Below are 14344 nucleotides of genomic sequence, written 5' to 3'. Positions count from 1 at the left end.
CTTTTCAACACAGTTTAAAAACAGCAAAAGCCTTATCCAGGCACTAGGTAGTTAAGCTGCAATCTCTTGGCATCAGCGAAAGTGGATTAGATGGCTTCAGGTTTCCTTACAGCTCTGAGATTCAAGCTACCCTTTTTTCTAGTATTTCAAGCGTGCACATCTAGCGGGAAAATCAATTTCCCATTAGAGGGTTATTAGATATCAAAGAGCACGTGTGCAAGTCCCAAGATGGGCTATTTTTAGAAAGTACAGTGAACTCCCATAAGTTGGTCCTGTATTCTTTGCTTTCAATGAATCCAGGGACTGGTATGAAATCATGTAAGGATGTGGGGAGAATGGGAGAAAGGATTGAAGAGTTAAGAGGCTACTTTAGGACATTTCTGCTGCTTTACCTCCCAAAACAGGGATGTTACCATGGCAATGGGATGCCTGAGTTCTATACCAGGAGGAGCATGCGAGGAAGTGAGCAGTGGCCAGCAGGGACAGGCCGGGATGCCATTGTCCCACCTGCAATGTCCCATTTTGCAGACCCATGTCTCTCAAAGGGTGTGATAAGGTTCTCTGGGAGGTGATCAGAGCCCTGTATCCTCGGATGTCTCTGTGGGCTGACTGTGATTGTGGAGGTTCTGCAGTCTTGACTGGGTCACATCAGGCAGTGGGAGGAGGGAGACTGTGGGCAGAGGAAGAGAATAGATTCCTGTCTCCGGCCCTCAGCAGGGCACACTGCCGATGTCCTCCTCGTCAAAGGGTTAATTATTAACTGCATAATTTTAACCAACAAAGATAAATATGGAAAGGATGTAAGGAAGTCTTCATCTCACTCCAGTCATAAACATGTGCATTCGTTCAGGGGTAAACATCAAAACTACTTACCGGATATTTTTCCAGTGGCTCCATGAGAAGGGCGTCCCCAAAGATCAGTCGGCAATACTCTGCCATCTTGGCTTGCTGCTTTGGGCTACAGGAAAATAAGAAAGAAAGAGAAAAAGCAAGGAGGCTTATTGAAAGAGGTTGGAAAGGAAGTATTACTTTGTGTCATTAATTACAGAAAGGTAATGCCCTCATCCTACTCTTCAGGATCCATTTTTATCATTTTGAATCCCATTTGTACTATCCTGCCTTACGTGAATTTGGACACCACACACAGGACAGTGGAGGCTATTCCTAAGGCGGACCTGCACAAACACAGGTGGAGGGAATGGCAGGTCATTTGCCTGTCACTGGATTCTGGAATGTCCCAGAGTTAGAGACTCAGTTCCTTTTGTTTAATTTCCTGATTCTAAGTCAAATGCAAAACACTTGGGGGTGGAACTTGTTCATGACTTCATGTGAATTCTTGGATGAAATTTGTCCAACTGACAGAGAGTGCTGCGCTGCAAAGGAGTGTTTGTAAGGAGGTGAAGGAGGAGAGAAGAGGGAGAAATGGAGGTAGGGAATGAAAGAGAGAGAGAGAGAGAGAGAGAGAGAGAGAGAGAGAGAGAGAGAGAGAGAGAAAATATCTAAAAATGTAGAAGAAAAAGGGCAGACAAGCAGAAGTGTGTCCACTTGGGAAGGAGAGTCCTGGAGGAAAAGTAAAAGAAGCAGGCACCTTGGGGAAAGGTATTTGCAACTTTTACGGGCATAACAGGGAAGCAAACGTGGAGTCAGCCTGACTATGTGCCAATAGGAACCTGGAAAAAAGCTGGAGCTGGAGCTTTTGCTGAGCTGAGCTCCAGCTCTGAACGGCTCTTGATCTGTAGAACGAAGAGGATAATAACTGTTCTTGGAAAGGGACAGACGATGCTGAGAAGATGAAGGGAAGTAATGGATGCAAACGCCTTCGAAACACTGAAAGATCAGGGTGGAGGGAAGATGATCCCAGTGTGACAAGGCAGCACCCGCCAGCCAGACGAGACCACTTGTGCGCCTGCTCACACAGAAACACAGCCAATATGAGGGCACATCCATATTCTTTCAATACTCCTGCTTCCCTTGACCTTTCACAAAGCAATAGTTTTTTTTTTCCATTCTGTAGAGTGTTAAATATCATTATAAAGGTATCCAAATCCATTGGGTTTTCCGGACTGTGATTTTGATCTACAGGCTGCCAAACTCGATTTCTAACAGTTGTCTCTACGTGCCGCAATGTGAATACGTTTTAGCAGAACTGGGACTGGAGTGATCAAAAGCCTTCATTACTACAATTCCAAGCGATTATAAAATGTGATTATTTTCATTTTCTCTTCCGTGACTGTTCAGCCTGGATCATGGACTGATTTTTTTTCTGGGAAGGGGGTTGCTTTGGGGGTTCAAATCATATTGCAATGGTCCACAAGGAAAAAAGTACTCTTTATATCCCTCTGTTTTTTTAAAAAAATAACAAGGCATATATTTTTGGGGTCAAGTGAGTTTTCTGGGGTTCAAACATGAGCCCAAGGTCAGTGCTTTCTTGGACTTGCAGGGAGAGGCAAAGGATAGAGTCATAGAACTTGCCAATCAATACATAACAACCTCCCAGCTTCTCAACCTGCCTTTCTTGACCGGTATGAGATTTTATGGCATGGTTTATGCAGCCCTCAGAATATACTGCAGCATTCCTTAGCAATATCAAGGAGAGAGCAAAACCTGCCAATTGGAGAAGCTATCCTGAAAAACACTGGGGGTGCAACGTATTAGAAGTTGGGGAGCAAGCAGAGATGTGGCTGGTTCGGCAGGGCAGCCTGGGCATCCTCTGTTCAGACACTTTTGCTCAAAGAATAAATGGCTCAGGGGCTAAACCAAGCTAGCAGGCTGTACCTGAAACACGCCCACCTGTGCTGTGCCCACATTCCAGGTTGCATGGAAGAAATCGTCCAAACCCTCCATTTCACTTTCGCAGAATGATGCTATTAAATGTGACAGAGCTTTGCTACTCCAAGCGTGGTCCACGGACCAGCAGCAGCAACAGCATGTGAGCTGGTTAGCAATGCAGATGTAAGGCCTCCATTGCAGACTCTGAATCAGAAGCTCTGGAAGTGGGGCCTGGGGCCTGGGTCTTAACAAGCCCTCCAGATGATCTTGGCTCACATCCAAGTTTGAAAACTGCTGTGATGGATTAAAGTAAGTCAACAGGTGCTGAAGTAGATAACATTTTTCTTGAGTGTTGGAATTTGGGAGCCCCAAGCTCCTTTGATCAGAGACCTAGTGTGAAAAGAAGGGTTTTACCCTAATCTCCTGCTTTTGGGATTTCTCAGGGAGCCATAGTCTCACCAGCTCCCATTCTGGACGAGTTCCAGGTGTCCCTAAGCAGGTGACAGGCAGTCCTCTGTCCTCTGTCAGGTAGCCACCAATCCTGAGAATGTAGTTTCTGGAGCACAATCTTACGCGATTCCACTAGAGAAACACCTGGAGCTGTTAATGCTGCAGGTGGCAGGGCTTAGTTCCCAGTCCTCCCATTCCCTGAGTCGGGAGTGGAACCTGGCACCTGGATTTGCAGGTGATTCTGACGCAGATGGTTAACAGACTGCAGTGTTTAGAGCAGTGCTCTAATATTTCATTCAAATCACCGGGCATCTTAAGAAAATGATTCAGAGGTAGAGTCTGGAGTGGGACCTGAAACTCTGCATTTCTAATGAGCTCCCTAACGACACCGATGGTGATGGCCCATGGCCCTACCAGACTTTGTACAGCAAAAATCTATGTCTGACCTAGACATTTAAAAACCTGCCTCAAAATCCATTGAGATGAAGAGAACAAGAGGCAAGTGTCCAAGAGAAAAGTAAAATGCACTATTTGGTAATCAGGCAATTTATGGTCTCCACAAACACACATGCCCACCTGACAGGAAACAGAGCAGAGAGCCAAGTGAATAGAAAAAGTCAGTGGAAAACAAACCACCTTTAATTGCGGGTCAGAACAGCAGAAATAAAAGGCATTAAAGTTGCAATTAGAGAGAAAAAAAAGTCCTGAAGCATTTAGAGCATAAACAGTGGCTACTATGGAGATGAAGTGAGAGGAAAATATTCACAAATACATTTTGAGCTTCAGGCCATAGCAGACATATCTGGACATATTAAAATACCTGTAGTATTTTAATAAAGTGTAGGCACCTGGCAAAGTGGTCAGTTTTCTGACCAACAAACGTGCCGCACTTCATGGGTTAAATCCTCTAAGTTGAACTAAATTAAACTCCTCTATAGATGAAGAGTATACAATGCATGGAAATTAAGAACTTTGTCTAAAATCTCACATTGTCTGTAGCTGAACCATGGCTAGAGGTTACTTCGCTAGATTTCAGTGTAGAATTCTTCTTATGAAAGTGCTAGTTTACATAGCAGGTGGAACATCAGAGTTAACTAGGGATTTTTGAAGTCTTATTTCTAGAAATTCGAAGTCAGGGATGGGGGTGGAGCTCAGGAAGCTGTATTTTATGGGATTCTGACATAGCACTGGGAGAAGGATAAGTTGCCAGCAGCTACTGGCAGATTCCCCTTTGTTGTCCATGAATAGGCGATTCCAAATATTTGGAGAGAATACCAGAAAATTCAGTGGATTTCTTTCTTCCAGTGTGAGTTTGTTTTGGAGGTGTGGCTCCAATGAGCTAGGACCAGAGTTCTGAGACTGACATTTTGTACCTGCAGCACACAGGAGAATAAAATGGTTCACTAGAGGTGGCACATAGATTTCAGATGTTTTGGGTGGGCATGTTCCTGGGTCACTGTGTTGAGGAGGATTCTGAGGTTAGATCTAGGTTTAGTGGGAAAGAGAGCACAGCTGATGAATGATGTCCGCCACCTGGGTCAGCAATGAGGCGAGGTGGCCACAAGTCAAGCATCGAGTTTATCTGTTTTCTTTGGGTGTGTGATAGTCCTCCCAGGAAAGAATGGTGTTGGAGCGATTTTGATATGTGGAGCTCGAGGACAACAGAAATATGAAGCACACAACTTCCTCTCACAGTAGAATTCAGTATCTTTGTATTTCACTGCCATTAGATTATCTCAATGGTTTGAGATAAATATCATGGCATCCTGGGAGGGTTGTTTTCCTGTTTTCTTTTGTCACGTATGAATTATTAATAAACTTTTAATAGCTAAATTTCTCAATTTTATACCAGAAAGAGCAGTATTATGGCACTATTTATTTTTTTTTCTTTTGTGTTCACTGTAGGGCTTAGTTTTCATGCCCAGTTTTGGCTTTCTGTATGACTGGTGTTAAAGACTGCAAAAAATGTCCTGTGGATGCAACCACGTAAATGTAAACATTTGCTGGCAGTTGCCTTGTGGATGCTCTGGTTGCCTTCATTCGATGCTTTTGAAGGCTCATGAGCTTCTGCTTAGGTGTAAGAGATATTGGTTAAACATGTAAGTTTTGAAGCTAGACTGGATGGATTTGAATCCAGCTCTGTCACGTTTTAACTGCATGGCCTTGGGTAAGTTACTCAGCCTCTTTGGGACTCAGTTTCATCATCTGTAAAATAGGGATAATCATAATAGTATTTATTCTTAGGAGCACTTGGGTTTGTGGCGAGGGTTAAATGAGCTTATGCTTGGAACACTACTCACGACATAGTAAATATTACGTGTTATTATGTTTGTGGTGGTGGTGGTTATTGACACCTCTCTGGCCACCGTAGGGAGAGCTCATTGTACCAGGTGTGACAATAAAGCATGGATTTGTAAATTTTGTAAACAGCTTTTCATTTTGTCTAATTTATATAGAAACATTTCTTAAAGAAAACAAATGTGCTAGGTTTGGAGATATTTCTACAAAAAGAAAATAACACATCAACAAGTCTGTGAACTATAGTGCCTGGAAGAAAGGTACTAAAGTATTTTAGAGCCCAGTTACAAATGGATGGGCAGATGAAAAAATACTCCAGAAAAGTTATCTGCAAATCAGAGCTGTCACAGCAAATGAGGTACAAAATACAATGACTAAAGGGGTGGTCCCTTTATTTAGAAGAGAAATAGCAATGAAACAGAATAAACAGAATAAATTCTTTTCTCTTTAATCGACCCTCAGAAGTGTGAGAAAAACTGCGCCAAATGATTACAACACTCATTGAATGTCCGTTTCCTAATGAAACAGAATCATGAGTCGATAAATGTAATATGGATTTCCTGGGGGCAAACTAGAAATATAGACAATTATAAAATTGGTTGTGTCAAAAAATAAGGTCTCTCTCTTCATATAAATTGACAAATGATCACTTAACTCCTTAGAAATTCCTCAAACTGAAATTTGATCGTGACTGTGGGGGCAGAGCCCCAGAAAGTAGTTTCCAGGCTCTCGGCCTCACATAGACAGGTGCTGGCTCAGGTAGTAAATGGCCAACTGTGATTGCATGGCCATCAGCTGTGGCTAGTTGGCCGTCAGCTGTAACCAGTGAGCCATTGGCCACAATATAACTGCTGTGGCTATGCTAGCAGAGAGGAGAAGGAAGGAGAGAAGAAAGAGGAAGAATGGGGGCTAGCAAGAAGACGGCGGCTGGGCTGGCAAGCGTGGATGGCGGTTTGCGGACAGTGTGGATCCAGCCTCCAGTGAGAGTATAGTGCCGCCAGAGAGAGTATAGTGGTATGACTCCCCTACCTATGGCTCCGTGGGTGTTCCTTTTTGGCCTCACCATATCCTGCGTTCTTGTATGGGGAGCGGGAGCAGAGACCCCGCAGGCTTCCCCGCACGACAGTGACCAAACCGCTTTTCTAGGATTTAGTGAATTCTGTAAGAATTAGTGAATTGAAGCATGTGTTGTTGTGAATTAGTTGGGCAGAGCACATTAGTGACCCGGGAAAGACTTAAATAAGAAGGAGGGGAAGGGAACCTGAGAGTCAGATTAGGGCAGGTGCTATTGGTTTATAGTTGAGAAAACCAGTTTAGGTTGTTGAAATGAAAGAGAGGACTACTTCACAGATGCTTGTTTGAGCAATGATGGTACCACTACGGAGTCTTCAGGCACTAATTCCATGGACGAGAATTTTGGTATCTTGAACTGATGTAGAATTTTTCATTTGGAAGCTCTTTAAACTGAGTAACTACTTGATAAACTAATATCTGTGTGTGTGATAGAAATGTATCTTACTCTGGTCCTTTGTCATAAAAAGAATATAAAACAGTCAAGTCAAAATTACCTTTTCTTTTATGTAGCTCAGAAATAAGTGCGGGCTATTCTGAAATGGGCAAATATTCACCAATACTAATAAACAGGGGAAACCAATGGGAAGGGGATGCAGGGAACATTTGGCAGTCTGGGTTTTGTTTAAGTGCGGAGTAGCAGAATAAAATTTACAGCTGTCTTTCCACCAGCTCCAATGCATATGGAACCAGCCATTTTAGTGCGTGGCAAAATTGACTGTAAGTTTGCATGCAACAGAAGGAGCTAATGACGGAGGCGTACAAAAGCGGCCCACTGCAATAGAGACATGTATTATATAAGGAAATGTGTTCCACTGCATTGTAAAAAGAGTCGTCCTTAATTGAAAATTCCTGTGCCATGAAAATAGATTTCACAAGTCCAATGGATTATTTTAATGTAAATGAGATTTCAATGAATTTCCATCACATATGGTTGAAAGCATGCCACCTCATATATAACATAATCTAAGAACACCACTAATAATCTCAAATAATTTTACATCGAGTGAACAATTATTAAACATGACTTATGTGGGAAAAAGACTCCCTATTAAATGTCTTAAATACTTACGAATCCACATGATTTTCAAACGAAAGGAGAATTGGAAAAGGTGAAGTCTTAAATGCACACTCGGCGATAGCTTCTATCACTTCCTAAAAATGAGAACACATGAATATTCAGTATGTCAGAATTTCAATGTGTGTATGTTTTTCTTTGGAGCTACATACATTAATATGGCCACCTTTTTCATTCATAGAATTGTATCAAGTGGCCTGAAATGACTAGAAGGGATTGTGAAGGCTGCTGCACTGTACATTTTCTGACTCTTGACTTAGCAAGGAAAGAAAAAGGAGAATGAATTTGAGTGGAGGGGGAGACACAACTGTGGAATGATTCTAATATTTATTAATTAAACCTACTTTTTAAAAATAATAAAATGAGTCAATCATATTATAAAAAATTTGGGCAAGAGCAGGCAAACATTTTCACTCATAAATTCACCCTTTGAACCAAACCACTGTTGGCATTTGGTTATATTACTTCTAGTTTGTATTTCATGTATTTGTATAACTGAGTTTTAATTATAGTAACTACTCTATTTGTGTTTTTTAATATTGTTATGATATATAACATTACTGAGATAGAATTCACCCATTTGAAGTGTACAATTACATGATTTTTAGTATATTCAGAGTTGTACAACCATCATCCCAATTTAAGTTAGGACGTTTTTATCACCTCCAAAAGAAATCATGTACCCATTAGCAGTCACTCCCAATTCCCCCATCCCACCTCACACATCTAGCTCTAGGCAATCATTAATCTACCTTTATCTCCATAGTTGTGCATATACTGAACATTTCATATAATTGGAATCATACAATACGTGGCCTTTTATGTCTGGCACCTTTCATTTAGCACGCTTTCATTGATCCATGCTGTAACATATATCAGTACTTTATTCTTCAATCTATATTTTTCAAAAATGTGTCTGTCATAAGCTTTAATATCTGTATAAAATTCTAGGGAGTAGTAGTATCATAATTGATTTAACCATTAGCCAGCTGTGGGATAGACATATTTTAAAAGTTATCATTCAAATAATTTTACAAAGCACATCTTCATTTTTTCCTAATACTTTGAATTATTCTGGGAATAAAGTCTCAGAAGGGGAATTATTGAATTAAAGAATATGAATAGTTTTAAACTCTCCCGTGTTTCTCCAAATTACTTTTCATTTTTGATTGCCTAGAGTAATGTAACGAAGGACCAGATTTCAATGCATATTCACCAGCTTTAGGCATTATTTTTTCAAAATGTTTTTTTCATTGAACTGGTATTAAAGTGTGATCTCATTTATTTTTAATTATATCACTGTCAGTGCCACTGTGGTTTCACATACTCCTAATTTGTTTTTAGTTGCATTTACTTTTTTCATATCCTCCTTTCAAGTAGGAATTTCTACTCTCATTCTTTGTGCCCGAGCCTTCTCTGTTATCTTCCCTACCTTCCTTAAAGAATGCATAGCCTTCTTTATCTCCAAGCCAGAAAGCTATTTCCTTGGCCCCACAGTATAAATAAGACTTTCTAATTCTTACTATATTTGCACATATCCTGTAAGAGAGATTTGCCTGCATGGAGCAAAAAACCGCTTTCATCATTTCTTAGAAGTGAGTTCACAGATTGCCTTTCATACATGATCAGTTTAACTTTTATGATAGCGGATGCCATCAAACATAAGTGCACTATAAATAGCAAGCTGCATCAAGATTTTAAATTCTTTTTTTGATTTATTTGAGCACAGGCTTTGAATTCAAACAGACTCGTGTTTGAGTCTTACTTCTTAGACTTCCAAGCTGTGTGACCTTGGGAAATTTCACTTAATGCCTCTGTGCATTCGCTTACTGACTGTAGAGTGGGGGTGAGATACTTCATTCCATGAGTCTGTTGTTGTGAGAATGCATTGAGAGAAGATAAAGAACCCAGCTCATGATGGGCATATATTCTTAAATCAACTAAAGTTACTTACCTTGCTGGTACCTTCCTCCTCACTCACCCTAAATCTTACCTCAGACTCTTACTAATACGAACGAGAGCCCCCATTAAACGAGCATTTATTATGTTCCAGACACATATCTTCTCTCATGCTATACATATAAGAAAAGTAGTATCCACCATTTTATAGATTATAAAATGGAGGCTCAGAGATATTAACCAATTTGCCCAAGATCACAGAGAGGAACATCTAGTAAACCCCAGGAAACTTTATCTGACTCTAGAGTTTATGCTCTTAACCTTTGCAGTAGCTCCCATGCAGCAAATTAGCTTAATGAGCTTAACCTCCTAAGATCAAAACCCTCAAAATAATTGAGAGGAGATATCATAAAGCAAGTGAGTGATAAATGCAAAGAAAAGGCGGGCGGAGGGGGTGAGTCTAGATTTTGTTCATTTAATAAATGTGGCCCTATTGTATCAGGTAAAGGCAAGGCACATTGGAGCAATTCTTGACCTCTTTCTCTCACATCTTCTGATTTATCAGCAATCCTGTCCCAAACATGTCCAGGATATAACCACATCTCAGCTATCCTGATCCAAAAACCTTTGCAGTAACTGCTGTGGTAGATTTTATCATAATTCCCACATTTCACTACCCCTTTCTCTGAGATCAGTTGATAATAGGCATGGCCACGTGTTTTGGAGTGAAATATGTATGAAAATGGCATGGTCATCTGCTGAGCAGTCTTCAAGAGCCATGATGTGGTTCTGCCATTTCTCTTTTCCCTCTGCCATGAGCTCAGTGATATCACAGATTGGGGCTATTCTTTCTTTGTGGATTATAGACAATATCAGAGCAACAGCTGACATCAAACTCAAGCAAGAAATAAACCTTTGTGGTTCTAAATCACTGAGATTCTGTAATTTTTTGTTATTGCAGCAAAACCAAGCAGAGACTGACTGATAGAAAATTTAACTGCTTTTTTCCCTCTGTGTTTGTTCCATATATTACATACGATAGCCAGATTGATTGTTATCAAACAGGAATCAGATTATTTCATTACTTCGGAGTAAAATTTTTCCATTGGCCTTCTATTTCAGAGTGAAATCCAAATTCTTCATCAGATCTGGCACCTGCTATCTCTCTAGATTCATCTCCTTTACCTGTTCACTATTGCTTACCCTGATACAGTTCACTGACCTCTTGCTTTTCCTTGAATACACCGAACATGACTTCATCTCCTTGTTTTTCGCTTTCATTTCTTTATCTTTGTTCCCTTTATCAGGAATACTCTTACCTGAAAGCAGGACTCACTTCCATACCTGAGGGGTGTGTGGTCTCTGCTCAAATGTCTTGTAATAACAGTCCTTCTGCCACCATACTGCTGAAAATGGCATACCTCTAGCCCCTCTTTTGTTCAATACTTAACTTATGTAACCTTAAAGGGCATATCTCCATGTGCCATATTGTATGTTTATTTTTATCTACTTTTCCCCACTAGAATGGAAGCTTCTTGAGGGTAAGCACTCAGTTTTCTCCACTGCTCTGTCTCCAGGGCCTAGGAAGTGCTAAGGAACATTCTAGATGTTCACTAAATATTTTCCAATAAATAAATGAACTCTTAACATTCCTAATAGAAGAGAAACATCATTTATCTATTCATGATCCCATTTATTTTTCTATTGAGTATTTCAAAGGCCAGCAAACTTTTCCCATAAAGGACCAGATAGTAACTATTTTAGACTTTACTGGCCAAATGGTGTCTATGGCAACTATTCAACTCTGCCTTTGTAGCCCCAAAGTAGCCACAGATAATAAGTAAACACGTGGCTGTGGCTATGCTCCAACAAAAGTTAATTCACCAAAACAGGTGTCATGCTGAATGTGGCCTAAAGAGGATAGTTTGTCAACCTTTGGACTAGTCTCATCATTGGCTTAAGCAAAGCTTAAAACTTGATTGTAACCAAAGGTAAATGTAACTTTGTGTTACAGAAGTTTGAATGCTCCATACTCAATAGCCTTCAACACTTTCATGGCTGAAATTTCCATTCAAGCTTGAGTCAGCCTTACATTGAAAAAGAGTCTCTCAAATGTAAATGTAAGTAAAAGACTTCGATAACTTTTCTGATTATAATTGGTGATTTTGGCTGTTTGAGAATATCTCCAGTTGCCTCTAATAATGAAACTTGACTATAGACTCGCCCCATCAGCATTTGGGCCAATAAGAGTCAGGCCTAAAGGTGAGTGAGAACCCTACCCCTTCTACCTTAGAAAAGTGGGTATTTTGTCCCAGGACAATGGCCTTTCTCCTTATTTTTGGCCAATTAAATGTGGGTATTTTTATGGGCCTGCTCTCAGACCACTAGGGAATTTATGCCTCTCTGTCTTCCTAGCTCCCTGGGTTTGCTTCTCTTACCCCACAGTGGATATGCTGGTATGGCCTGAACTGGTGCTGGGCCCTGGTTCCTAGTCCTTCCTATCTTGTGTCCCCTACTTCTCCCTTTTTCTGTCTCTGGTGCTGTGCACTTCTGATCTTGTGCACTTGACTTAGGACCCATATTTGCAATGGATTCTCCACGCTTATCTGCCATATCCTTCTCAGCTCCCACTGGGTCCCTAACCGAGTCTGGGCTGTGTTTAATTTGCCACATAGTTTAGCCTTCTAGCCTCTTCCTAAAGTGGATGCCAGGGGTTGTGTGTGGAGGGCACCCGCAGCCTCTACCACAGCAGCTTTATAAATGACTTAATTCACCCCCTGCCCTCACCCTGACTTAATAACTCCTTGAATAAATAATACCACAGCCTTCATATTTATAGAAAGAGAGCTAAAGTGTGACTTCTTAAATTTCAATTATAATATCAGTAGCTAGCATTTATAGAGTACTCCCTGAGTACCATGCACTCTTCTAAGCAATGTCTGTATATTAAGTAGCATCCTTGAATGCTGACAACCAACCTAGGAGGTAAGCTCTATTATCAGCTCCATTTTGCTTATAAGAAAGAGGCTCAGACTAGTAAGGGTGTTTCTCCAAGGTCTGCAGCCAGCAAATAGGAGAGCTGGCATTAGAACCCTGACATCAGCTCCAGAGCTGCATTCTTACCCTCTGTAGTCTCTTTTCTCTCTTTTCCTCTATCTGCTCCCTCCTCCCTCTATCTGTCTCTTCTCATCTCTACCATAAGGTTAGCCATCAGCTTAGAACACCCTTTTGAACTTTTAAAACCAAAGAAAGCATTTACTGAATTTCATCTAATCATTTTAGCAGGGAGTACCTGAAAACTCCAGAAGGTCCATTGTAGGACTTTTGTGTTTTTTTTTTTTTTTTAATATCTTTAGAATATTTTGCACAGTACACATGATCCATCAGATGAGAGAAATTGTTACAGGTTTGAAGTTTCGTTCTTTCACATAAACTGTCATTAGTGGACACTGGAATGTGAAAGTACCTTACAGCGCAATTGCTCCTTATTAAGCCAAAACCATTTTTCAGAGACTGCTAACACTGGATTCAATAATCTACAAACCATATGGCTCAATTACTAACCTCCAGTGGGAAAAAAACTGCCCTTGAAATCCTTTATCCTTGACAGACAACAGCAGGGTGTATTTGATATCCATTTTATGTGAGCGTTTATGTAGCAGTTAAATTGCATCCTAAATTATTATTTCTCTCAGAGAATGAAGCTTTATTTTCAGAAATGCTCCATTTAACCACATACTCATATTTAATACATTGTCATCATATATATGTTATCACATTATCCAGTTTTCCATCTTGTACAATTGCTGATTACAAAGGAGCTGCCTGAGGGAATACAAAGGAGCAGCGTGGGGATGGGGAGGGTGGGTGGGTGCACACTGTGGGAGGAAGGAGACTGAGTGGGAGCAGAGAGAATGAAGCCTAAGTGGTGAAATTACTGCCCTGACCATCAGAAAGGCTCAGGCAGTAAGGCAGAGAAACAGAAGGGCAGATATATGGGGTAAATAATAAATAAACCCAGACTGCAAAATAAAAAGCCCCCCAGAGAGAAGGGGAATTATAGCATGTCCCCTTTCCCAGAACATAACATTTTACTTTGGCTCATACAATAAATAGGAGGTAAATGCCAATAGGAACTTTCGCTTTGGGGCATATATCTCACAGAAGCTTTTCCGATTGCATAGGCTGAGAGTAGATAAACTATGTGACATAAAAATGATGAACTTCTGCATTTAGTTTATTTTGCTGCTGCAATACACCTGTGGCTATAGAATATAGTCTAACTGCACTGTGAAGGTCAGGTCAAAACATATGGGAGAGCCCAAACTGGCAAACATTGAGAGAATCTTTTCAGTGCCCTCCAATATACTACACATGGAATTTCACACGTGAAAATAGAGAAAGACAAAATTCATGCATGTGATAAGCAGAGGCAAGAAAAACTAAAAATGAAAGCTATGCTGTAATTGGTCTGTTTGCATTGGAATGGGAAAATTCTTTTATAAAACATTTATTGAGCACCTACTATATGCCAGATTCTTTCAAAGTGCTTGGGACAGATCAGGGAACAAAACAAAGATCATGTCTTTGTGGGGCTTACATACTAGTAGAAGGAGACAGACAATAAACAAGGAACACAATAATTAAGTTAAGCAGAGTGGTGCCAGCTGGTAAATAGAAAAAATAAAGAGGTGGTGGGGAATGTATCAGGAGTGTGGGAGTGGGCGTGATGGCTGGTTATAGTATTAAATTGAGTGGTCACATTAAGCTTTGTTCAGA

General features: G+C 40.6%; 1 protein-coding gene across 2 annotated transcripts in view; it reads right to left on the bottom strand.

Moving 5' to 3' along the window:
• Positions 1-14344, bottom strand: part of PLCB1 (phospholipase C beta 1) — a 680752-nt gene that overhangs the window by 142810 nt on the left and 523598 nt on the right. For both annotated transcript variants that reach the window (XM_074317198.1, XM_074317199.1), the window contains exons 11-12: positions 7661-7743; positions 874-958 (exon numbers count right to left, since the gene is read on the bottom strand). In XM_074317198.1, coding sequence (XP_074173299.1) covers positions 874-958; positions 7661-7743 — 168 coding nt within the window. The remainder of the gene's footprint in view (positions 1-873; positions 959-7660; positions 7744-14344) is intronic.

This window comes from Rhinolophus sinicus, linkage group LG13 (assembly GCF_036562045.2).
Source record: "Rhinolophus sinicus isolate RSC01 linkage group LG13, ASM3656204v1, whole genome shotgun sequence".
NCBI lineage: Eukaryota > Metazoa > Chordata > Mammalia > Chiroptera > Rhinolophidae > Rhinolophus > Rhinolophus sinicus.
This window is presented reverse-complemented; position numbering and strand designations above follow the sequence as displayed.